Source organism: Rhinopithecus bieti, unplaced genomic scaffold (assembly GCF_001698545.2).
Source record: "Rhinopithecus bieti isolate Rb0 unplaced genomic scaffold, ASM169854v2 scaffold_58058, whole genome shotgun sequence".
NCBI classification, from domain to species: domain Eukaryota; kingdom Metazoa; phylum Chordata; class Mammalia; order Primates; family Cercopithecidae; genus Rhinopithecus; species Rhinopithecus bieti.
In genome coordinates, this window is record NW_016822568.1 from 271,538 (window position 1) to 299,040 (window position 27,503).

At 39.8% G+C, this 27,503-nt stretch overlaps 2 protein-coding genes across 2 annotated transcripts in view; one reads left to right on the forward strand and one right to left on the reverse strand.

Moving 5' to 3' along the window:
• PP2D1 (protein phosphatase 2C like domain containing 1) lies at positions 1–26,178 on the forward strand. The gene is made up of 3 exons (XM_017860977.1): positions 1–270; positions 10,172–11,238; positions 24,209–26,178. Exons 1-3 carry the CDS (start codon positions 248–250, stop codon positions 25,012–25,014), a joined length of 1,896 nt encoding a protein of 631 aa, XP_017716466.1. The 5' UTR covers positions 1–247; the 3' UTR covers positions 25,015–26,178.
• RAB5A (RAB5A, member RAS oncogene family) overlaps positions 25,233–27,503 on the reverse strand; it is a 37,090-nt gene continuing 34,819 nt past the window's right edge. The window contains exon 6 of the mRNA XM_017860979.1: positions 25,233–26,687. Within this exon, the coding sequence (XP_017716468.1) occupies positions 26,572–26,687 (116 nt within the window). The 3' untranslated portion in view covers positions 25,233–26,571. The remainder of the gene's footprint in view (positions 26,688–27,503) is intronic.

Consider the following 27,503-nt stretch of genomic DNA (forward strand, 5'->3'; position numbering starts at 1 on the left):
ATTGCTTCATAGTCCTTCTGAATCATAAAGTGAGTTCTGACTGAGGTTCCGGGTGATGTAGTAAACATTCCACACAGGGAGCTCTACCATCAAGTCAGGGGAACGCCCACCACCACTCTCATCACTATCCCCACTACTTCTGCCACGGCCATCACATTCACCTCTACCTCCACCATCACTACTCAAGTTGGAGAAATAGAGGGAAAGGGGATAAAGGGAGGGCAAAGAAAGGTAATTCCAAAGGAACATGAGCACCAATAATGCTTTAAGGTAAACTTTCTTAAATTTTTTTTGGATAATAAGTATAGCCAATGAATAATGATATCTACAGTATTCTTTTCCTCCACATTCTTAGTTATCAGATGAAACCTTGGCTTCCTGTAAACTATGTACATTGAAGAGTGATATATTCCTCTACCTTATACAAAAGAGGACTTGCATTCCTCTCTATGCTCTTATTCTGATGTCTTTATAGTTAATTAATTTACATTTATTTATTTATTTATTTATTTATTTATTTATTTATTTATTTTGAGACAGAGTCTCTGTCTCCCAGGCTGTAGTACAATGGCGCAATCTCGGCTCACTGCAAACTCTGCCTCTCGGGTTCAAGTGATTCTCGCACCTCAGCCTCCTGGGTAGCTGGGATTACAGGCGCCTGCCACCATGCCTGGGTAATTCTTGTATTTTTAGTAGAGACAGGGTTTCACTATGATGGCCAGGCTGGTCTCGAATTCCTGACCTCAAGTGATAGGCCCGCCTCAGCCTCCCAAAGTGCTGGGATTATAGGCATGAGCCACCGTGCCCGGCCAATTTAATTTGTTATTGTGAATGAATGAACATATGAATGATGCAATACATTCTAAGAATGGCCCGTGTGTGATAGAGCTGTATTATGGCTGTCCTTGGCACATGGAACAATGAAGTTCTGATATAAGTAATTGACTTCAGATCAAAACACAGTGTTGCTGTGCCTTACATATTGTCCCAATAGTTCATCAAGCCTCATAAAACTACATCCTTTACATGAATACTACCAAAATATAGCAATTAAAATATTTTTATATATTTTGGCCAAAAGCACTCAAAGGCCTTGACAGACCCAGTTTCTTCCCCTACTTCTCTGCTTACCTGTCCATTTCTTTTGCTGGGTCCTCTTGCTCCTTCTGCCGGCTAAGTGATCATTCCCTTGGATACTGCCTTGGACCCCTTGCTAATAAGTCTCAGCTGTGAGTTTTCCTAGGTCATTTTCTTAGGTCTCTTTACACCATTCCTAGCCAGATGAAGGGCTAGGTTCCTGGTTGGGCACAATAATGGGGCTTTATCCTTGGCTTCACCTGACCTGTTTCATTCCTTTATTAATGACCTGGATGAGCATATGGACGGAATTGCAATCTTTTCCCCTCATAGCTTCAAGGGCAGGGTGCATCCTCATCCATCTGTGCATCTCAGCACCTTGCACAGTAGCTGGCCTATTGTAGTTTTTATTTTTTATTTTTATTTATTTATTTATTTTTTTTGAGACAGAGTTTCGCTCTTGTTGCCCAGGCTGGAGTGCAATGGCGCCATCTCGGCTCACCGTAACCTCCACCCTCTGGGTTCAAGCGATTCTCCTGCCTCAGCCTCCCCAGTAGCTGTGATTACAGTCATGTACCACCACGCCCGGCTAATTTTGTATTTTTTTTAATAGAGATGGGGTTTCTCCATGTCGGTCAGGCTAGTCCCAAACTCCCGACCTCGGGTGATCCACCCGCCTCGGCCTCCCAAAGTGCTGGCATTTACAGGCATGAGCCACCGCGCCCGGCCTATTGTAGGTATGGAAGAAGTGATTGGATGCTGATAAAATTTGTTGAGACTGAAGTATTCATGGGTGAGTTGATACAATTTGGAGATTGGCATTACAATACTCCAGCAAAAATTGTGATAAAATTAAATAACATAGGCTGGGTGCAGTGGCTCACACCTGTAAACCAGCACTTTGGGAGGCTGAGGTAGGCAGATCACTTGAGGTCAGGAGTTCAAGACCAGCCTGGCCAACATAGTGAAACCTGTCTCTACTAAAAATACAAAAATCAGCTAAGCATGGTGGCAGGCACCTGTAGCCCCAGCTACTCGGGAGGCTGAGGCAGAGGAATTGCTTGAACTCGGGAAGCAGATGTCAGTGAGCCGAGATAGCACCACTGCACTCCAGCCTGGGTGACAGAGCAAGACTCCACCTCAAATAAAATAAAATAACATAAAATAAGGTGGATGGGGATATAGATGAAACAGGAATAAAAAATGTTGATGACAGTCGAAGCTAGTGATGAGTATATGGGGACTTATACTCCTATTTTTGTGTAATTTTAGATTTTCCATTAAAAAAGGAAAATAATCGTTGGTGAGGGAAAGCCATGAAGACTTCCCAAAATGCAAATAGTTCTAGAAGTATTTATAATGTGGACATTTGTAAATAAAATTTTACTACAGGGATAAGTAGCTGTATCCAACACAGTCGTAAACTTCAGGGAATTAAATACAAATAAAGTGGCAACACATTTAAAATTTATCAGAGTTTTGCTTGCTTCTTTAATTTTTATTTATATTGCCATGTGTAAACCACGTATGAAGGTTGCTAAAGCCCTTTTGCCTATCACATAGTGCACTATTTTATTATCATTTATCATAGAAGGTTTTCCTTTCTAGAAGTGATTTTTGAATAATTTACAGGATTCAAATTTTACTGGCTAGCATCTTAAAGATATTTACCTGTTTTCTATGGCCATTACATTATTTTCCATTCATTTTTAATTTACATATATATTTCTTCTGATTGTTTTATTTAATATAGCTCACATTTTATTTTTAATTTAATATACTTTTTGTATTTTTTTGAGACAGGGTCTCAGTCTGTCACCCAGGCTAGAGTATTGTGGCACTATCATAGCTCACTGAAACCTCAAAATCCTGGGCTTATGCAATTCTCCCTGCTCAATCTCCAAGTAGCTGGGACTACAGGTGTGCACCGCTATACCCAGTTAATTTTTAAGTTTTTTGTAGAGAAGGGGTTTCACTATGTTGCCCAGGCTGGTCCCCAACTCCTGACCTCAAGCAATTCTCTTACCCCAGCCTCCCAAAGTGTTGAGACTACAGGCGTGAGTCACTACACCTGACCAAGTTCATTTTCTCTTAAACCGTGTAACATAGCTGGTAACTAAGTGATGATATAAACAACTTACCACAACATGTTAGTAAATATGCATTACACAGTTCTCAAATACAGGTCGTTAAAACAATCCTCTCCCATTGATCTCCTGATTTTTTCTTAATTAATTTTACGTAGAACACATTTCTCCCTAAGCATTATAATTTCATGCCTTTATGTAATGTATTTTTATTTGGCATAGTTCTCAGTGTCCTTTTCACTTAGGGCAGAATGAGCAGGCTTTCTTTTTTAGCTTCCCCTAGGTACCAACTATGTCACCATTTACCTCATTTGAGGCTAAAAGCAACCTTGTCCACTTTACAGATAAGAAAGCAGATGCTCAGAGAAATTAAAAGACTTGATTGAGGTTATACAGTTAGTAAATGAATATTTGTTTTTGTTGTTGAAGAGACCGCGTCTCCCTCTGTAACCCAGGTGGAGTGCAGTGACGCCATCACAGCTCACTGCAGCCTCAACCTCCAGGGCTCAAGCATCGTCCAGTGTCAGCATCCTAAGTAGCTGAGATTACAGGTGCGAGCTACAGCGCCCGCCCAGGGACAATTTTTGTGTTTGTTTTAAGACGGAGTTTCGCTTTTGTTGTCTGGGCTGGAGTGCAATGGCGTGATCTCGGCTCCCTGCAACCTCCACCTCCCGGGTTCACGGGATTCTCCTGTCTCAGCCTCCCGAGTAGCTCGGATTACAGGCACACGCCCGGGTAATTTTGTATTTTTAGTAGAGACGGATTTCACCATGTCGGTCAGGCTGGTCTCAAACTCCCGACCTCGTGATCGGCCCTCCTCGGCCTCTAAAAGTGCTGGGATTATAGGCGTGAGCCACCGCGACCAACTTGTTTTTGTTGTTTTTATTCAAAGTCTGAGGCCATAGGAGAAAGATGGCGGTGGAGTCGCGCATTACCCAGGAGGAAATTAAGAAGGAGCTTCAGGAGCTGATGACTACAAGACAGGCCAGTGACAGCCGCCGCCACCGAATGGTCGAGTTCTCCCCGGGGAACGTACCATCCAGTGAGCTGGCGATCTACACTGGGATAGATGCAACCTTGAAGGAACTGAGCTTAGTAAAATAAGCCTATCCAGAGGCTAGAAAGAAGGGCACACATTTCAATTTTGTAGTCGTTTTTACAGATATTAAAAGATCTGGCTATCGTGTGAAGGAGATTGGCCAGCACCACGTCTGGCAGAAAGGGGACTGGTGATTCCATGACCCCTGCAGTCACAGAAGTTACAACTAGGAGATTATTTGGACATAACGATTACCCCAACTCCTTCAGCGTTCATGAGTCGTATTATATTCTATTTACTATTTCTTTTATTCAGGTTTTTTGTTTTGTTTTGTTTTGTTTTTTTGAGATGGAGTTTCACTCTTGTTGCCCAGGCTGGAGTGCAATGGCGTGATATCGGCTCACCACCACCTCCGCCTCCCAGGTTCAAGCGATTCTCCTGCCTCAGCCTCCCAAGTAGCTGCAATTACAGGCAGGTGCTACCACGCCCGGCTAATTTTGTATTTTTAGTAGAGACGGAGTTTCTCCATGTTGGCCAGGCTGGTCTCGAACTCCTGACCTCAGGTGATCCGACAGCCTCGGCCTCCCTAAGTGCTAAGATTACAGGTGTGAGCCACTGCCCGCCGCTTCTACTTACTATTTGTTGAATGTATTTTTCAGTCAATTATGTAAAGTAAACTTACATGCTTTTTCCTCCCCTGAAAAAAAAAATCCTAAGTCTACATTTTTCACAACAGAGTCAGTCCTCCATATCTGAAGGTTCTGCATCTGTGAATTCAACCAATTTTGGGTAGAAAATATTCCCAAAATACCTCCTAAAATAATAATACTAATAAACCAATACAACCAAAATAATACAAATAAAAATACAGTATAAGAACTATTTACATAGCATTTACGTTGCATTATGCATATTCTATCGAGATGATTTAACGTATACAGGAGGGCCCGGGTGCGGTGGCTTACACCTGTAATCCTAGCACTTTGGGAAGCAGAGCTGGGTGGATCACCTGAGTCAGGAGTTCAAGACCAGCCTGGGTCAACATGGTGAAACCTCGTCTCTACTAAAAATACTATATGTATATATATGTGTGTGTGTGTGTGTGTGTGTGTGTGTGTGTGTGTGTGTGTGTATTAGGTGAGCACCTGTAATCCCAGCTACTTGGGAGGCTGAGGTGAGAGAATTGCTTGAACCCAGGAGGCAGAGGTTGCAGTGAGCGCAGATCGCACCACTGCACTCCAGCCTGGGCGACAGAGCAAAGACTCCATCTCAAATAAATAAATAAACAAGTATACAGGAGGGCCGACGCAGTAGCTCACACCAGTAATCCTAGTGCTTTGAGAGGCTAAGGTGGGGCGGGTGGATCACATGAGGCCAGGAGTTCAAGACCATACCAGCTCGGCCAACATGGCGAAAACCCATCTCTACTAAAAATACAAAAATTAGCCGGGCGTCGTGGTGCACACCTGTAGTTACAGCTACTATGGAGGCAGAGGTGGGAGGATGGCTTGAGCCCAGGAGTTCTAGGCCACTGCACTCCTGGGTGACAGAGTGAGGCAACATACAAGGAAGATACAAATACTACGCCATTTTTATCAGGAACCTAAGCTTCCTTAGATTTTTGTATCCATGCGTGGAGAGGGTGGTCTTGGAACCAATCCCCCACAGATAACCTAGGGACGATGTATATTGTTTTGTTCTTCCATATTTGAACTTCCTGTCCATCACCTAGTATTTACTGAAAATCAGATTTTAGGATGGCATGCAAAATGGGACCCTACTGGCCTTCAGAAAATATGTTTGTTTGTTTTTGTTTTTGAAACAGTGTCTCACTCTGTCGCCCAGGCTGGAGTGCAGTGGCATGATCTTGGCTCACTGCAACCTCCACTTCCTGGGTTTAAGCGATTCTCCTGTCTCAGCCTCCTGAGTAGCTGAGATTACAGGCGTGCCATCATGCCCATCTAATTTTTGGGGTACTGTTAGTAGAGACAGGGTTTCACCCTGTTGGCCGGGCTAGTCCCAAACTCCTGACCTCAAGTGATCCACCTGCCTCTGCCTCCCAAAGTGCTGGGATTATGCGTGAGCCACTGCACAGGGCCAGACAAGATCTTATATACGAATTTATATTTGGAAAGATAGATAACTCAATTACTACTGGGGCTGGGATTTGTTGCCCAGGCTGGAGTACAATGGCGTGATCGCAGCTCACCGCAACCTCCACCTCCTGGGTTCAAGTGGAGTGTGGGAAGACAAAAACATTCTTTTATTTTCTACTTTGTATCCTTCTGCATTGAACTTAAGAACATGATGATATATACCTTTTATAACAAAATATATTTCATTATTATTATTATCATATTGTCATTATAATTAAATGGGTCAATTTCTTATCTAACTACCAACTATCTATAGAATATCAATAGATACTCAATTGTTGAATATCTATTATGTATCTGAGATGTTTTAAGTACTTAGAGGCTCCAAGTATTCTTAGTGTCGCAGGCTCCATCCCTCATTACTCTAACACATTAAAATGTACCCATCTCAAATACAATTTATATATGAATTGAGTTGAAGTTGACTAGTTTTTGTAATGTCACATTTCATAAATATTTATGGCTGGGAACAGTGGCTAACAGCTGTAATCCCAGCACTTTGGGAGGCTGAGGCAGGTGGGTCACCTGAGGTCGGGAGTTCAAGACGAGCCTGACCAATGTGGAGAAACCCTGTCTCTACTAAAAATACAAAATTAGCAAGGCATGGTGGTGGGTGCCTGTAATCCCAGCTACTTGGGAGGCTGAGGCAGGAGAATCGCTTGAACCCGGGAGGCAGAGGTTGCAGTGAGCCGAGATTGCACCATTGTACTCCAGCCTGGGCAACAAGAGTGAAACTCCCTCTCTCTCTCTCTCTCTCTCTATATATATATATATATAGAGAGAGAGAGAGAGAGAGATAATAAATAATTACTTTATTTATTTATTTTTGAGACAGGGTCTCGATCTGTAGCCCAGGCTGGAGTGTGGTGGTGCAATCATGGCTCACTGCAGCTTCCACCTCCCAGGCTCAAGCGATCCTCCCACCTCAGCCTCCTGTGTAGCTCGGACTACAGGCATGCATACCATCACACCTGGCTTTTTTTTTTTTTTTTTTTTTAATTGTTAATAGAGACAAGGCCTCACTATGTTGCCCAGGCTGGTCTGAAACTCCTGGCCTCAAGTGATTTCCCTACCTTGGCCTCCCAAAGTGCTGGGATTACAGGTATAAACCACTGCACCCAGTCAACTTTGATTTTTATCAAGTTTTAAAATATTTTGTAACCAAAGCATTTTTTTTTTCTGGTCTCTAACTTTTCATAGGCCCTTGGAAATTGTGCATGAAATGGATAAAAATGGCCCCAGGTGCTGAGTACAGTGCTAGATGTTTCTGATAGGAAGGGGTATAAAATGATGCCTGCTCTCCAGAAATGTGTCATCCAGCTCTACATCTTTTCTTTCCTACCCTCAGCCCATACCTCTTCGTTGTAGTTTTTAAAAAAATTCTGTCCTTACTATCAGTTCTTTTCCTTATTCTGCTTGGTTTTGGCATAATCCATTCATTTTCTTGTGAACCCTCTAATTAGAACAAAAGTGTTTTAAGGCAGACGAAATGCAGCACAAAAGTAATTAGAATCATGCATCATTTAACGATGGGGATACTTTCTGAGAAGTGTATCAGTAGGCAATTTCACAGTAGGTAAGTCACAGAGTGTACTTACACAAACCTAGACGGTGCAGCCCACTAACACCTAGACTATATGGTATAGCCTATCCCTCCTAGGCTACAAACCTGTACGGTGTGTTACTGTAGTGAATACCGTAGGCAGCTGTAACACATGGAAAGTATTGTGTACCTAAACACAGAAGAGGTACAATAAAGTATTGTACAAAGAGTAAAAAATGCGACATTTTAAAATAGGGCACTTACCATGAATAAAGCTTGCAGGACTGGAAGTCCCTCTGGGTGTCAATGAGTGAGTGGTGAGTGTGAAGGTCTAGCACATTATTGCACGCTACTGCAGATCTTATAAACCCTGTACACTTAGGTTACACTAAACTTGTAAACAATATTTTTTCTTCAATAATAAATTAACCTTAGCTTACAGTAACTTTTTGCTTTGTAAACGTTTTAATTTTAGAACTTTTGATTCTTTTGTAACATTTGGCTTAAAAGGCAAACACATTGTACAGCTGTACAAAAACTATTTGCTTCATTTCCTTATTCTAAGAGCTTTTTTCTGTTTTTAATTTTTTAATTAAAATTTTAAATTATTTATTTATTTATCTTTTGAGATGGAGTCTCTGTCACCCAGGCTGGAGTGCAGTGGCACGATCTCTGCTCACTGCAGCCTCCACCTCCTGCCTCCTGGGTTCAAGCAATTCTCCTGCCTCAGCCTCCCAAGTAGCTGGGATTACAGGCATGAGCCACCACGCTCAGCTAATTTTCTGTATTTTTAGTAGAAACGGGGTTTTGCCATGTTGGCCAGGCTGGTCTCGAACTCCTGACCTCATGTGATCCACCCACCTCGACCTCCCAAAGTGTTGGGATTATAGGTGTGAGCCACCGCACCCAGCTAAATTTTATTTTTATTAAAAAATTTAACTAAAATTATTGTTAAATTTTGTTTAAAACTTTTAACCTTTTCAAAAAAATAAAATAAAATAAAATACACACCTTGGCCTACACAGAGTTGGGATTATCACTCTTTCCCCTCCACATCTTGTCCCACTGGAAGGTCTTCAGGAGCAACAACACAGAGAGTTGTCATCTATGTTAACAACACCTTCTGGAATACCTCCTGGAGGGCCTGAGGTTGTTTTACAGTTAATTTTTTTCTAATATAAGGACTTCACTCTAAAATAACAATAAAAATTATACTATCATAAACACATAAGCCAGTCACATAGTCATTTATCATTACCAGGTATTATGTTCTGTACATAACTTGTATTTGCTATACTTTTTTTTTTCTTTTTGAGATGGAGTCTTCCTCTGTCACCCAGGCTGGAGTGCAGTGGCACCATCTCGGCTCACTGTAACCTCTGCCTCCCAGGTTCAAGTGATTCTCCTGCCTCAGCCTCCCAAGTAGCTGGGACTACAGGCACTCACCACCATGCCCAGCTAATTTTTTGTATTTTTAGTAGAGACGGGGTTTCACCATGTTGGCGAGGCTGGTCTTGAACTCCTGACCCCGTGATCCGTCCGCCTTGGCCTCCCAAAGTGCTGGAATTACAGGTGTGAGCCACCGGGCCAGCCTAATTTTTGTATTTTTAGTAGAGACGGGGTTTCACCATGTTGGCCAGGCTGGTGTTGAACTCCTGACTGCAAGTGATCCGCCCACTTCGGCCTCCTAAAGTGCTGGAATTACAGGCGTAAGCCACCATGCCTGGCCTTGTATTTGCTACACTTTTATTTGACTGGCAGCATATTAGGTTTGTTGACACCAGCATCAACACAAAAACATAAGTGACATGTTGCACTTTATGTCATTGAGACAACAATAATGTCACTAGGCAATAGGAATTTTTTGACTCCATTATAATCTTTTGGTACCACCATTGCACATGGTCCATCATTGCCTGAAACATCATTATGCAATACATGACAGTCCATATTAGAAATCAGAATCGCAGGTCTCAAATATATACTTTCACATACCTAAGGTAAAATATTGTGCTGATTTCTCTGAGCATTTGCTTAGATGTCTGGCTGACTTTTTGGAATTTTTGCCTAATTTATTTCAGGCAGACACAGGTCAATCACCAATTAATTGAGTACTTACATGTTTTTTGAGGAATATGACTCAGAATATTTAACCCTAGGCTTGTATAAGATTGTGAGGAGCCAAATCAAATTGCAATGATAAGAGCCTGCTTGAAGAGATTTTCACTGCATCATCCTGGCATGTAAATATCTTTCGTCCTGTTTGCAGAGTGTTTTGGAAATCAAGAGAATGGAATATGAAAACATCAACATTTGATTCATATGTGGATATTCCACTTTTACCCAAAAGAAAACGTTTTAGAAAGAAAAAGTCAAGACCAGTGAGACACACCAAACGCCATGAAGAGGAGCAGGTCTATGAGCAAGCGACCACATTACCCTGTTCCATATGCAAGCACGAAATTGACCTAACTGGTATTTTTCTCCATAAGAAGCAACATGTAGCTCTGGCCACGCTGGGTTTCCAATGGATGGGTGGAAAGAAACCACAGCCCTCAGTGATTGCTGTTCAGAGACAGTTCATGATTTCTAAACTATTGTCATCTTTTATGTTCACTGAAAAAACCCTACAGAGCATTAATAATGCTTTTGAGCTGCTTTGGAAAAAACAAATACCAGCATACTATAAGATTTTTGATAACATTGACAGGAGTGTCATATATTCTCAAAAAATATGTCATCTATTAATTAAAGGAGTGGGTATTTGTGAAGACAGGAATTCTACATGGAAAGCTGACATGAATGATAAATTCACTGTAGTGAGTAATTTTGGTAATAAACCTAATGTGTGTTTTTTCGGTTTGTTCGATGGACATCATGGTGCCTCAGCGGCAGAGTTGACATCCATGGAACTCCCAGTTTTACTTCTCCATCAGCTTTCCAAATTTGATCCTTCTTACCAAATGACAACTGATGAGCAACAAATAATCAATTCCTTTTACACTGTGTTTAGAGAAGAATACACAGCAATAGAAGATCTCTTTTCTGCCATAAACAAAACAGAAGCAGTGAGGCGTGAATATGAGGACATACACAAAGCCTTTGCAAAAGCATTTTGGAGAATGGATAGGCTTTTACGTCTTGGAAGAAAAGAAGTGTCCAGGGTTCAATGGAGTGGCTGCTCTGCAGTTACTTGTATATTGGAAGGCAAACCTAAAAGTCTTTATGCTCATAAGAATTGGAAAAGAAAAAACAACCATGATGGATTGGCAGAGAGCTCCACTTCCCAGGAGATGCCACAAATAATTCCTGGAATATTACATGTTGCAAACACTGGTATGTACATTGAATAGCACCAAATAACATCTTTATGTTTTTGGTTCCTTGCAGCAAAACCCCTCATGCTTCCAGAATTTTTTATGATTTATTATTTAGCGACTTATTAGTGCCTAGAAATTGCACTGATCAATATAAGAAGCAATAAATAACCACAATTTAAGTGCAGATTGCAGGCACAAAAATATTGTAATTATTTTTCAAACAGGCACAGATATAATGTGACAAATATGTTACATTTTCCCAAAGGGGTAGCAATAGAGTTGCTTATAAAGATGAAAAGCAAAGATACTACATATGCTTAAATCTGAACAAAATTAAAAACATTTTGTACACTTCTCTTTTCAGAAAAATGGAGAGTTGTTTGCTCATTGTTAGTGTAGTTGTTTAAGTTGGTCAGTTACTCTGATAAGTGTATTTGCTATAGGTCATTCTCATGCTCACTGGCCAAGTAGCATCTCTTTCATCTCAGAGAGAATAATAGTTCATGCCTCAGTTTTATGAGCATGTATTCTCTTCTTAAAGAAGTTACCTGTGTTGTTTAAAAGTTATTTCAGGAAGTTTAGGAATTTGCCAAAATGGAAAGCTCAGAGGTTCCACACTGAGTTCTATGAGATACTTAACTACAGTTCTACTACCCTTTTCATAGATAGAATTATTATTAATGATAGTGTCCACTTACTGAATATTGAATACAGAGTAATTTCCTCTTCTAGTCTTACAATAACTTTGACATCTAGTGATATCTAAGTATTGTTAACCCAAAGTTTCAGATGAGAAATTAAAGCTAAAAAATGTGAGATAATTTGTTCAAGGTCTCAGAAGTAACAGGAATTGGAGTTGGAAATCAGTCCTGCCATATCATGTTACCTCTTAAGGGGATTGTTTCCAAAGCCTGAGGAGGCTGGGCCTCAGCGAGTGGGACTTTGTGGCAGAGACAGTGTTGCAAGGCCAGATAATCACAAAGAATACTACAACGAATGTCAAGGCCCCAGAAAGTCAGCCTGTTTCTGATCCAGCCTGGTTCTGAGCCTGAAATGTCAAAGACTCCAGACTAAACAACAAGAAAGCTAAGTGCATGTCCACTGCCTCAGAGTCTTTGTCATCTTTCAGGCTCTATGCTGAGGTTCCAAATAGTTCATAGACATAATCATTACAGATTTAAGACCAATCTGTGAACTGACCCATATTCTTGGAATTGGGACCCCTATAGAAGTTATCATTAATTATAAGAGTCTTTGTAAAATTAATATGACAAATTATGACATATTCAATAAGTGGATACTGTTATTAAATGTCTAGACACGGCCAGGGGTGGTGGCTCACGCCTGTAAATTCCAGCACTTTGGGAGGCCGAGGTGGGTAGATCACCTCAGGTCAGGAGTTTGAGACCAGCCTGGCCAACATGGTGAAACCCTCTCTCTACTAAAAATAAAAAAAATAAAAAAATAAAAATAAAAAAAAAAATTAGCTGAGCGTAGCAGGCACCTGTAATCCCAGCTACTCGGGAGGCTAAGGCAAGAGAATTGCTTGAGCCTGGGAGGCAGAGGTTGCAGTGAGCTGAGATCACACCACTAAACTCCAGACTGGGCAATGAAGTGAGACTCCGTTTCCAGAAAAAAAAATTAAATGGCCAGGCGCAGTGGCTGACTCCCGTAACCAGTGCTTTGGGAGGCCAAGGCGGGCGGATCATGAGGTCAGGAGATCAAGACCATACTGGCCAACATGGTGAAACCCTGTCTCTACTAAAAATACAAAAATTAGCTGGGCGTGGTGGTGCATGCCTGTAATCCTAGCTACATCGGGAGGCTGTGGCAGGAAAATGGTTTGAATCTAGGAGACGGAGCTTGCAGTGAGCCGAGATGGCACCACTGCTCTCCAGCCTGTTAACAGAGCAGGACTCAGGACTCCATCTCAAAAAAAAAAAAAAAAAATCTAGATACACTGCTGATTGGTTGGTTCTAATCTCCAGGTCCAACAATGGGATTTAATTTCCAGGCCTATACAATGGGGTTAAACTGTTTGCATCTAGGCATGTTGTATTTTAATAGAAAGACACATGGGTGAAACAATTCAAATTGTAAAAGAGAGAACCTGAGGTCATGATTTAGCTACAAAAGTACTCCTGTAAGAAAGAACTTTAAATGACTTCCAGCCATAAAAAAAAATTTTTACACAAAATTTTCAAGAATTATTTTGTATTTTATAGAACAGGATTAATTATAGCAAGGGAATTAGGTTTCCTTTTTATAAAATTCATAAAATATCAATGTCATCATAACTCTAGAATTAAAAAAAATTCTTAACTTATATATGAAATATGAGTTCAATGATGAAGCCACCGAATAAATGTTGAATTTGTACATGTGGAAAAGGTACTGCCAGACTCACATTCTTTTAAAATGTTTATCTATTTTATTGATACATAATAATTATAAATATTTATGGGGTACATGTGGTATTTTGATATATGCATATAATATGTAATGACCAAATCAGGGTATTTAAAATATTCATCACCTGAAATGTGTACTATTTCTTTGTGTTGGGAACACTTCAACTCTTCTAGCTATTTTAAGATATACAGTGAATTATTGTTTACTATAGTCACCCTAATGTGCTATCAAACACTAGAACTTATTCCTTGTCTCTGACTGAATGTCTGTACCTTTTTTATTTTTTGAGATGGAGTCTCACTCTGTTGCCTAGGCTGGAGTGCAGTGGCACCATCTTGGCTCACTGCAACCTCCGCTTCCGGGGTTCAAGCCATTCTCCTGCCTCAGCCTTCTGAGTAGCTGGGATTACAGGTGCATGCCACCACACCTGGCTAATTTTTGTATTTTTAGAAAAGACAGGGTTTCACCTTGTTGGCCAAGCTGGTCCCGAACTCCTGACCTCAGGTGAACCACCCTCCACTGCCTCCCAAAGTGCTAGGATTATAGACGTGAGCCACCGTGCGCAGCCTAAATTTTGTATTTTTAGTAGAGACAGGGTTTCAACATGTTGGTCAGGCTGGTCTCGAACTCCTGACCTTGTGAACCACCCACCACAGCCTCCCAAAAGTGCTGGGATTACAGGGGTGAGTCACTGCATCCAGCCTGTTTGTACTTATTAACCAACTTTACTTTATCTCCTCCTGCCCTGTCCCCAACATTTCCCAATCTTTGGTAACCATCATTCTGCTTTACTTCATTGAGATCAACAATTTTTAGCATCCACATATGAAAGAGAACAAGTAATGTTTGTCTTTCTGAGTCTGGCTTATTTCACTTAACATTATGTCCTCAGTTCCATCCATGTTGCTACAAATGACAGAATTTCCTTCTTTTTCATGGCTTAATAGTATTCCATTGTGTACATATACTACATTTTCTTTATTCATTCATCTACTGATGGACATTGTTGACCCTGCATCTTTACTATTGTGAATAGTGCTGCATAAAATGTGGGGGTACAGGTGTCTCCTTGATATCATTGGCTACATACTCAGTAGTGGGATCTGCTCCCCATGACTCAAATATCTGTTAGACCCCATCTCCAACATTGTTGATAAAATTTCAAGATGATGTTTGGGGGGAACAAAAATACATACCATAGCAGGGCCTTTATTATGTTGAGATATGTTTCTTCTATGCCTAATTTGTTGAGAATTTTTATCATGAAGAGATGCTGAATTTTATTTTAAAAATTTGGGGGGCATTTATTGAGATAATCATACGGTATTTCTCCTTCATTCTGTTGGTAATGTGTCATATTTATTTTATTTTTAATGCTGACTGTATTACAAGTCATCACGGTGGGCTATTTATCATATTCAGTAGTGGGATCTGCTCCCCATGACTCAAACATGTATCAGAACCCATCTCCAACGCTGTTGATAAAATTTCAACATGATGTTTGGAGGGAACAAAAATACATACCATAGCAGGGCCTTTCATATGTTGAGATATGTTTCTTCTATGCCTAATTTGTTGAAAAGTTTTATCATGAAGAGATGTTAAATTTTATCCAAAAAATTTTTGGCCATCTATTGAGATAATCATATGGTATTTCTCCTTCATTCTGTTGGTAATGTGTCATATTTATCTTATTTTTAATGCTGACTGTATTACAAGTCATCACGGTGGGCTATGGGGAAAAGTTTTCAATTAGCAGTAATCACACCGTGGCTGAACCTCACTGGCTATGATACTGCCTCTGCATGAAGCTTCACATTTATTGATTTCTGTGTGAACCATCCTTGCATCCCTGGAATAAATCCCACTTGATCATGGTGCTTTTAAAAAAATACATGTTGTTTGATTCAGCTTGGTAGTATTTTGTTGAGGATTTTCACATCTACATTCATCAGGGATATTGGCCTATAGTTTTCTTCTTTGTTGTTGTGTCTTTTCTGATTTTGGTATTCAGGTAATGCTGGGCTCGTGGAATGAGTTAGAAAGATTTCCTTCCTCTTCAATTTTCTGAAATAGTTTGAGAAGAATTGGTGTTCATTCTTTTTTGAGTTTGGTAGAATTCAGCAGTGAAGCCATCTGGTCCTGGGCTTTTCATTTGGGGGACTTTTTATTACTGACTCAATCCTGCTACTTGTTATTGGTCTGTTCAGGTTTTCTATTTCCTCCTGGTTCAATCTTGGTAGGGTTGTATGCGTCCAGGTGTTTATGTTTATCCATTTCCTCTAGGTTTTCTAATTTGTTAGGGTATAGTTGTTCGTAACAGTCCCTAGTGATCTTTTGTTTTTCAGTGGCATCTGTTGTAATGTCTCCTTTTTCATTTCTGTTTTTTGGGGATTTTCTCTTTTTTCTTGTTTAGGCTAGCTAATGGTTTATTGACTTTTCAAATCTTTTCATAAAAACGACCTTTTGTTTGATTGATCCTATGTGTATTTTTTAGTGTCTATCTTGGTTAATTCTGCTCTGATCTTTATTTTTTTTCCTTCTATTAATTTTGAGTTTGGTTTGTCCTGGCTTTCTAGTTTCTTGTGGTGCATTGTTATGTTGCTTATTTGGAGTTTATTACTATAAATTTCCCTATTAGTATCACTTTTGCTGCATCCCATAGGTTTTGGTATGCTCTATTTTGATTTTCATTTGTTTCAAGAAGTTTTGATTTCCTTTTAATTTCTTCATTGACCCTATGATTGTTGAGGAGCGTGTTGTTTAATTTCCATGTGTTTGTGCAATTTCCAATGTTCCTCTCGCTATTGATTACTAGTTCTATTCCATTGTGGTATGAAAAACTACTACTTGCCAGATGCCTGAAGTCAAGGTGTTCACAGGGCCATGCCTTTTCTAAGGTAGAATCCTTCCTTGGGTCTTCCAGCTTATGGTAGCTCCAGGCATTCCCTCACCCACAGCTGCGTAATTCCAGTCCCTGCCTTGATTTTCACATGGCATTTTACTGTTCTGCCCGTGTGTCTCTACTCTGTGTATCTCTTTTTTTTTTTTTTTTTTTTTTTTTGAGGCGGAGTCTCGCTCTGTCGCCCGGACTGGAGTGCAGTGGCCAGATCTCAGCTCACTGCAAGCTCCGCCTCCTGGGTTTACGCCATTCTCCTGCCTCAGCCTCCTGAGTAGCTGGGACTACAGGCGCCCGCCACCTCGCCCGGCTAGTTTTGTATTTTGGTAGAGATGGGGTTTCACCGTGTTAGCCAGGATGGTCTCGATCTCCTGACCTCGTGATCCGCCCGTCTCGGCCTCCCAAAGTGCTGGGATTACAGGCTTGAGCCACCGCGCCCGGCCTCTGTGTATCTCTTATAAAGACGTTTCTCATTGGAATTCGGGCCCACCTGGATAATCCAGAATGGTGTCATTTTGAGATCCTTAACTACAACTGCAAAAACTATTTTTTTTTTCCCCAATAAGAACACATTGACAGGTTGTGGGTGTTAGGAGTAAATGTGTGTTTTTGGATATGTGGTCTTGAGCTTTGTTTTGGGATGAAATTACTTGGAAATAGTTTGATCCTTTTAGATCCTGTTTTTGTAATTTATCAGGCAAGTCCAGGGCAGTGGTTAATTTGGGTCTAATTATTCTCTGCTCCTGAGGAAAAACCTTCCTAAGCATGCTACCTAATGATTCCTGAATTAGTATCTTTTCAGTCTGGCTGGTTGGAACAGGATTTATTCTACCAGCCCTATGAGTCCTCAGCAATGCTCCCTCTAATCCTTCTCAAAAATGTTTCTTTTCCCAGTTTCCACCCACACATGTATTCACCAGTACCCATCTAAACACTTGAGAAAGACCTACTAGAGAAAGACCCTCGAAAGATATCTGGAATTCTCTGTGCCTCTCTTTTCTCTCTGGTATTCTGTCCTCGGCAAGCTCTAGCTGCACTGGTTTCCCTGGACTCTTGGCTCTGTCTCTTCAAAACAGATGAAAGTGTAAATCCAGTCACTGTTATTGTATCTTGACTAGAAAGATAAGAACTTCCATATAATTTATGTTTTGGAGAATTATTTGAGAGATGTGTCATCCAGAGTACTGCATTTGCTCCTGCCTGGTGTCTGCCTGTTGACACTATCAATATGTACTAAGTGATCCATTTGAGGCTTTCAGACTACAAATACGTGAAGGTTGGTGGTTTCACATTCTTTGTTTTGTAGAGATGGGGTGTTGTTATGTTGCCCAGGCTGGTCTCGAACTCTTGGACTCAAGTGATCCTCCCATCTTGGCCTCCCAAAGTGCTTTGATGCTTTGATGAGCTTTAATCTTCTCATGTATTAAACATGTGATTATCCTTTCCTCACAGGATTACAGATGTGAGCTACAATGTCAAGCCAGTTCCAAGTTCTCTGTAGCTTCCTTTCTTCCCTCTTTCTCTCTTTGACATAATTTGAAATAGTCACTTTTTCTGTAGTCTGTGTGGTGCAACAGGCCTAGGTTTATTTTTGGTTCACTGTTTCAGTGAGGCCATCGTCCTCTGGGGTCCTAGCTTTGTTGTGGTGAGCCATTTAGTCTTCCCCATCTCGGAGAAGCCCTAGGTTTTGTCTCCTGTTTCATAAGCCTGTGATTTTTTTTTTTTTAATACAGAGTTGGGTCGGGTGCAGTGGCTCACTCCTGTAATCCCAGCACTTTGGGAGGCCGAGGCGGGTGGATCACAAGGTCAGGAGCTCAAGACCAGCCTGGCCAACATGGTGAAACCCCGTCTCTACTAAAAAATACAACAATTAGCCAGGTGTGGTGGTGGGCGCCTGTAATCCCAGCTACTTGGGAGGCTGAGGCAAAGAATTGCTCGAACCCAGGAGGTAGAGGTTGCAGTGAGCTGAGATCGTGCCACTGCACTCCAGCTTGGGCGACAGAGTGAGACTCCGTCTCAAAACAAACAAACAAACAAAACAGTCTTGCTCTGTTATCCAGGCTGGAGTGGAGTGGCTCGATCTTGGCTCACTGCAACCTCCACCTCCCGGATTCAGGGTTCAAGCGATTCTCCTGCCTCAGCCTCCCGAGTAGCTAAGATTACAGGCACATGCCACCACACCCAGCTAATTTTGTTTTATGTAAAGACGGGGTTTCAACATGTTGGCCAGGCTGGTCTCACACTCCTGACCTTAAGTGATCCACCTGCTTTAGCCTCCCAAAGTGCTGGGATTATAGTTATGAGCCACTGCACCTGGCCACCTTGTGAAAATTTAATGTGGATTTATTCGGCTCAACACATGGTCTTAGGTAAAAGCTAGTTTCTGCTCTTGGTATACCTGAATTTAGTCATTATGCTTCTTGAGTATTTTGTACTTTCTGCTATATTATCCAGGATATTTACTTGTTCTCAGTGGAAGGGTCAATCTGAGACCCAGACTGCCTCATTACTGCTCCTTTTTAATATTTGAGTGCTTTCGTGTATCTGTTATTCCAATATCTTTATGTCTAGATTGTACATTTGTTAATAATTCCTTTTAATGAGGCCCTGTAAACTTTTATTTCCAGTGTCCTAGCTTTCTGTCTCAAAAGCTCACAGTAAATTCAGAGACCAGGTACAACTTTACCCACTATTTCTCTATTATTCACGTTTTTTTTTTTTTTTTTTGAGATGAGGTTTTGCTATGTAGCCAGGAGTGCAGTGGTTATTCTTAGGCTCAATCAGAGGATACTGCGGCCTGGAACCCCTAGCCTCAAGCGGTCCTCCTGCCTCAGCCTCCCAAGTAGCTGGGCCTACAGCCTACGCCACCACACCCGGCTATCACAATTTTTAAATTGGTGGTCACCTGAATCCTCCTTCCCTTCTCAAGACTGCCACATCACTCCTTCATCTGATCTTCAAAATCTGTGAGGAAAGGATAATCACATTTTTAATACATGAGAAGACTAAAGCTCATCAAAGCATTATACAAGGTTATATAAAGTAAGTGAGCCAGGACTCGTCTTTCAGGCCTGAAGTCTGGTTACATCAAATGAACAGTACTAGCTCTCTCCTGTTTTTAGGGTGTCTTCATTTTTATGTGGACTTTTCTGTCTTCATTCATCGCTAATGCTGTATTTGCAGACCTTAGTTGCCTTTCTTCTCTGGATGCGTTTCCATGGGTGTGAAAATGTGTTCATTCGGATTAGTTTAGTAAGTTGCTTTTAAAATTATCTCCACCCCTACCATTTTCCCCTAAAGTCTAATTCAACTCCAGAATCTCCTTCAATTTTGTGCAGGAAAAAAGCCAAATTCTTAACACTGACATTTTATATACCTTCCCTTCCCCTTCTCCCTTTTTTTGATGGTGGTGCTGAGGAACTCTCACATGTTTACAAACCTGATTCTGAGAACACATTCAACAAATATTTCATAAGTAGTTGAGACTCGTGCATAATATAGTTAGGCTTGAGGGGTACAATGGTGAGCAATGAACAATGGACATGAATTTCATGATCATACACGTCTGTAAAACAAAAGGATATTTTGAACATCCAATGAAAGCTAGTTCAACATGAGTGAGGCTCTTAAGATAACCATTCTTAGGAAGTCACAAAGCTGCTGTCCATGCATAAAATTAAACAAATTCAGCCTCTTTTGCTGAAACTAGAGCACTGAAGAAAAACTGGATATAGACTGTTTCCCCTAATCTTATTTACATGCAATTCTAATTTACTTATGCTTCTTTATAATTGTAATTTTTCCTTTCCCCAGTAACTATTTCAATTTTTCCCAAGTTCCAAGTTACCACTGCCTATCTTAAGCCTGTAATTCTACTTTGTATTTTCTTATAATTCTTTTATAAATGGGTCTGAAATGAAACATTTGTCGTTTCCCCTCAATTTCTTTTGAATAGCCTCTCTACCTGCTTTTCTCTTCTTAGAACACTAAATAACCTTTAAGTGTCTACCTCTTAAATTAGCTTATTGAGTCTCACAGTAACTTTGACAAGTAACACTGCAGGTGAAAAACTGTTACTTAGTGAAATAAAGTGATCTAATGAAGGCCACACAGACAAAAGTTTGGGGTTAAAGTCTGTGTCAGGCTCCTAAATCCTTCCACTCCCCATACTGTTTTTCTACGCCAAACTGTCCTTATTACCCATGGGCAACGTTGTACATCCTAGGTGTGTTTAAAGTTCCTTTTCCTCTTCTCTCACTCTTTCTTAAAACTTTCCTGTTCTAATCAACACTAAGTCACCTTTCTGGCTTTATCTGAGAAAAATCTTGATATTGCCTACTCAGCTCCAGAATTCCCTGGTTGGGATTCCAGAGTTCACTCTAAGTGTACTGACTTTTCCTTCTCACAAAAATTGGTGATAACCCAGTAATTGCAGGAGGCAGCCACATCATTACCCTCTGCATAAGAAACACTTTACCTGACTATGCCACTTTAAAAAGGCTTGAGCATCATCTCAAAGCGGCTCTTTTTAATCCCCAAGATTATTGTTCCTAAACACGTTGCTCTTCCAGTAATCCTGTTCCATTTTTATTCTGGTAACATTTTCTGAAGAGCGCAATCTCTCCAAATACTGAAAGTTGTTACCTTTGTCTAGGACTTGAATTCATTTATGCTTAGATTAAAATTGTGTGGTGGTTTTCAACACAGTTCATTGCTTGGTTAGCTGTTCGCATTTCCTCCAAACAGATGTTACCAAGAAACTTTTTAAAAAGCCAAATTGTCCTCTCTTAAGCTATCAAAGGCTGCTTCCTCTCCACGTCTCCAGACTACATGGACGTAACAGTGATATTTAATAATCTTCCTCTAATTTCCCATCTTCAGGGAAACCTTTTGTTCATTATCATGTTCAAGCTTTCAGTTTAATATAGCACTTGACTTCAAACACCCTGTTTGTAGCTGACAGCATATGCCGCTCACTGTTACAAAATGAAACTGTTGACTCTGCACATCTAATTTTTTAGTTCGTTCCATTAGTAGTCTTCCCGATGAATCTTATTTACCCTCTACTTCACAGTTAAGAAACGCTGGCTACTTCTCCTTCACTTTTTCTTTCCTTCATGCACCATTCATACAGGTGAAGAATGCGATGCCGGGTGCAGTGAGTAGCGCCTATAATCCCAGCATTTTGGGAGACCAAAGCAGGAGGATCGCTTGAGCCCAGGAGTTTGAGACCAGCCTGGGCAACACAGCGAAAGCCTGTTTCTACCAAAAAAGTGCAGAAATTAGCCGGGTGTGGTGGAACATGCCTTTAGTCCCAGCTCTCGGCAGGCTGAGGTGGGAGGAACACCTGAGCCCAGGGAGGTCAACATTGCAATAAAGCCGTGATCATACCACTGCACTCCAGCCTGGGTGACAGAGTGAAACCCTGTCTCCAAAAGGAAAATAAATAAATAAATAAAAGGCATTATCTCCCTTTTTAACAGGTAGAGCAAGAACTGCAACCAGGATTTAATGCCCTTTCTCTTAGAATATTTTATTGTGCTGAACCCAAAGGATGTTCACAAGTAATAAAATGGGCTCCATTTACTCAGTTAGCACATTAAGTGCCACTTCATGTTGCCTTGCTGATCCAGTAATAATTTATAATCCAGCAAAAGTCATTATTTTACTGACTTATGTTCTGCAAAATCTAAGTCGAATAATCAACAGTAAGACAAGTTAATACACAATATTAATAACCACACTATAAAGAAATGAGGGGCCATGTGGCCTTTAAGAACTACTATTTATGTAGAGTTTACAAAATATTTTTCACAAACATCATCTTTTAGTCCCAATCCAGTAGCTCAGCTATTAACAATTCCTATTATATAAATGAGACAATAGTTTCCGTCTCTGACACTAATGCTTTTACCAATTTAGGCTTTGAGTCTCACTCTGTCGCACAGACTGAAGTGCAGTGGTGCAGTCTTGACTCACTGCAAGCTCCGCCTCCCAGGTTCAAGCAATTCTTGTGCCTCAGCCTCCTGAGTAGCTGGAATTACAGGCGTGCACCATCATGCCCGGCTAATTTTTGTATTTAGTAGAGACAGAGTTTCGCCATGTTGGCCAGGCTGGTCAAGTGATCCTCCTGCCTCAGCCTCCCAGAGTGCTGGAATTACAGGCATGAGCCACCACACTGGCCACCAATTTAGGCTTTCCAACTATAGTACTATACTAGTTGCATGGACCTCAACCTTTCTTTTTTTTTTTTTTTTTTGAGACAGAGTCTTGCTCTGTAACCTAGGCTGGAGTGCAGTGGCGTGACTTCAGCTTACTGCAACCTCCACCTCCTGTGTAGAGGCGGTTCTTGTGCCTCAGCCTCCCAAGTAACTGGGATTACAGGCGTGCATGCGCCACCATGCCCGGCTAATTTTTTTGTATTTTTAGTAGAGATGGGGCTTTGCCATGTTGCCCCAGCTGGTCTCAAACTTCTGGCTTCAAGTGATTTGCCTGCCTCAGCCTCTCAAAGACTGGTGTTTACAGGTGTAAGCCACCACACCTGGCCTTGGACCTCAACCTTCTAAGTCTGAATTCTTTTAGCTATAAAACCGTGGGCCTAGAATTGAACTCCTCCTGCAAGCAACTAAATGATCCCAGGTACAGGATCATATTTAAAACCAGAATATTCTATGTAAATTTGGCATTCTATTCCAGGAATTTTAAATCTCAAAGATGTTGTAATAATCAAATATTATTAACCCCATCTCAGAACAGTTTAATAACTTTCTATAAATCACAAATGATTTCATACCAAGAAAACAATATGTAATTATATGTAATTTTAAAATATAAAATTATATTCCTAAAACTTGGGGAAAATCAATTTTCCTAACTAAAAAAATTCAGTTGTTCTTAAAAAATACTCCACAAAATTACAGTAATATATAACCTCCCGCCAGTCTGTTCAGATCCTGTTTAAACTGTAAGATTTCAATGAAGCACACTATCATGGATTCATCTGAACCATGAACAAACTACAACCAACTTTTAAGATTTCAGTTTCCAACCAAAGGGTTTAATGTTGGCTGCCTATTATTCATGTACTACATTAATAATGTATTTCTTCACAGGAATGATTGACTTAAGTTTTAAAAACTACACATTATAGCAACCTAACATTAATAGTGACATTCTAATGTTTTCATCACCCATGACCTTAGCACATTCAAGTTTTAACTTGTACTGGTTACACAACTGTCATTCTGTTTTTTAAAAAAAATCAAAGTTTGTGTTTTAAATTGAAGAAGCATTTATCTTAAAACATTTAAAATCTGCTAGATAGAATATATGTTGGCTATAAAAAAGTTCAACTCATGACTCTCCAATATAAGTAACATTAAGTCATTTCATTTAAAAATTTAGAAGTTACTTTGCATTATCTGTAATGTTAACACTAAATGTAGTAGTTTTAAACACTAAAAGTTGCTTAACGATGAGGTATAAAATGATGTTTGAATCTGTATTTACTATAAATCATTCAGTAGTGATATATTACACATATTTAAACAGTACTTTTACATAGCCTGCTTTCTGTTTAGCATTGAAACACAGAATTTACTAAAGTTAGCAGATTTTGAATACAATTGGTTATCTCTAGGATAAAAATTTCTTCTTTTAAAAAATAATCTTTTAGGTAATGTGCAAGCAGTCTTGTGCAGAAATGGCAAAGGTTTTTGCCTAACCAAAGAACATACTACACGAAACACAAATGAAAGAAGAAGAATACTTCAGAATGGAGCAGTCATTAGTTCAAATGAACCATACGGGCTTGTAGAAGGGCAAGTAAAAACTACACGAGGACTTGGATTTCATGGAAATCTCAAGCTGAAAAAGTCCATTATCCCAGCACCTCAAACTATTTCTGTCCCTATAGATGACCTATGTCAATTCCTTATTTTAGCTACTAATGGACTTTGGGAAGTTTTGGATAAAGAGGAAGTCACTGCCCTGGCAATGACAACATTTCACATGTATAAAGAAACATACTGTTCTATCATACCTAAAAAATCTTCACCTTCCAAAGGGCCTCTGCTTTTCTCAACCAGTGAACCAAACCTTACTAAATCACAAAGTAATATCCACGTATTGTTTCAGTATAAATCTGTATCTGAAGGATGTGTGTCAACTACAAATTCCAAAGAAAATTTGTCCGATTCAAACTATTCTAAATACTGCATTTATAACCCTGAGAATGTAGAAACATTTCCAGCAGAAACGACTCATCATAAACCTTGCAGTGAAAAAATAACTGACAGACCAACCAGTGTCAATGGTGCGGCAACAAATGAAAAAGAATCAGGCACTAAGAGTTTCTATGAAGGTGCAGCTGAGTATGTTAGCCGTGAACTTGTAAATGCTGCTTTACTGGCTGGCTCCAGAGACAACATTACAGTTATGGTAATATTTCTCGATGGAAGTGAATGTCAGCTTCTGACATAAAAAATAAAGTTTCAGTTATCCAGAGCACCAAAATATAATACCATAAAGCAATTCTTCAATGATCCAGATACTAGGACAATTCATCAATAACATGCAAACAATTTTATGAACACAGTAAAGAAAATATAAAAGCGGATATTAGGTCATATAATATCATTTATGTATGTTCACTGTTTTATGCCAAAAAAAAAAAGAAAAAAAAAAAGAAAAGCCAATACTTGCTTTTTATACCACTTTATTCCAACCTGAGCACCTCAATATAAAACTAAACACTGGTGAACCGTTTTCCTAATTCTGCATTATTGTAAATGTACAAGTTCTCCTAGCAGTCCAACACTTAAATAGACTAAATCATCTCTGACACATGGTAGCTTTCATATAATGAAAATATCTAAAATAATTAGTGCAATATACTGAACTGATCAAAATAAAATGAACTTTGGAAAAGAAGGCTGCAAGATTGTTACTAACATATCGCAATAGTTTATGTTACAAATTACGGGTACATTGTTTATTATGGTTCTAGCCATGGAGGAACAACTGAAGCCCCTTCTTGTCAAAGGGGGAGAGAGAAATAATTAGCTGTTTTAGTAACTGTACATTTTGTATACTTTTAAGCAATTCTTAAATATTACAGAAAAGTAATACAGATATGGAGACTACAATGCAGTACCCTATTTACAGTACAGCTGAAGATCGAATTTAAAATAATCAAGTTTGAATATACATAATTGTTAGTGCATTGACTATATTATGTCAAAAGGGAACAAAAGCCCCCTCCCTGCCCCAAACAACAAAACCTATGTAATGGCCAGCAGTGATTAATCGGAAATCACAGACACCTGGTTTATTTCATTTTTGTTAAAGAACTCACATGTTTGAAAGGAACACTATCCATTAAGGTGCATTTATTAGTTCTCAAATTCTTAAAACAAGATGGGATTGCATTTGATTTTTACCCCATTTTAAAAAAAAACGGGACTGGCTATAATTAAGATACCATTAATACTCTTCCCCACCCCCCCGACCTTGTATATGTGGGATTATTTTCTTGTGGCTAATTTATTAAAATGTGGAATGTACATTTTAAATACAGATACCAGGAGAAATGAACATTTGCCTGAATACTATGGCTAAGTATCATAAAACTTTAGAATCTCCTTCGTACAAAAAGAATGTTTTTGAAAAGCCCAAATTAGTAAATTCTAATTTTTTACAGTCTGCTGTCATGGGGAGAAAGGCAAGTTAACTGTGGGGTCCAGATCAGTCATTTGTTTATATTCCTAGTGATGAGAAATTATTCCTCCTAACCTTCCAATGAAACAAGTGTCCACATAGTTCTCATTTTTTCCCTATTGTTGAAACATTAGTGAGAAGGACCCATGCATGTTATTAAAAATTAAGTTCAAAACACTTAAAATAATTCTGTATTAGAAACTTGACTCTATCATAAGTCTCTTCTTTTGGAAGTCATACTGGGCTGGTTAAATGCTCCAATTCCATTGTTATTAACATTTAGGAAGCAGAAGACTATTCCAGCTAGTTCAAACTAGAGGTTTAGTTACTACAACACTGACTCCTGGTTGGTTGTGTGGGTTCGGTGAGGTCTACTCCTCTTCCTCTGGCAGAATTTGCTCCTGGATTTTGTGGTTCATTCTTTGGCAATTTTTTAGCTGAAAGAAAATGATCAAATAAATGGAATAGTTGAATACTCATATTAGTATCAGTTTCACCTGCTATTTATAATTTTTCTTTCCAGTTAGGTTACCCCCAAAGTATTATGTTCATTCTTTTCATTCATTCAGAAAACCACATGTTCATTCTTTTCAAATGCTTACTATCTATTAAATGCCAAAACATTGGTTGCTGTCTTAGGGAGTCTGATTTCTGGGGTAACTGTGTTGGGGGAAGGGTAGATGGGGACTGGCTGTAGATACAATGAAAACTTAAGCCTGACTAGTGCTTTATGTAATTCTCTACACAGATTCACTCAGTAATACCAGAAAAGTTGTATTTTACAGAAAAGTTGTATTTTATTTTATACTCATTATTACTTCTTCTTCTTTTTTTTTTTTTTGAGATGGAGGCTCGCTCTGTCACCCAGGCTCACCTAGGCTGGAGTGCAATGGCGTGATCTCAGCTCACTGCAACCTCCACCTCCTGGGTTCAAGCGATTCTCGTGCCTTGGCCTCTCGAGTAGCTGGGATTATATGCATGCCCCACCACGCCCAACTAATTTTTGATTTTTAGTAGAGACAGGGTTTCACCATGTTGCCCAGGCTGATCTTGGAACTCTGACCTCAGGTGATCCACCTGCTTCGGCCTACCAAAGTGCTGGGATTATAGGCATAAGCCATGGTGCCTGGCCTCATTATTACTTCTATTTAAAAAAAAAATCTAAGTCAATAAAGATGATGGCCAGCCAATAAGCTTATCAGTAAGTTTATAAAGAAGCTCAGCTCATATCAGCATTCTCCAGGCTGCCACAA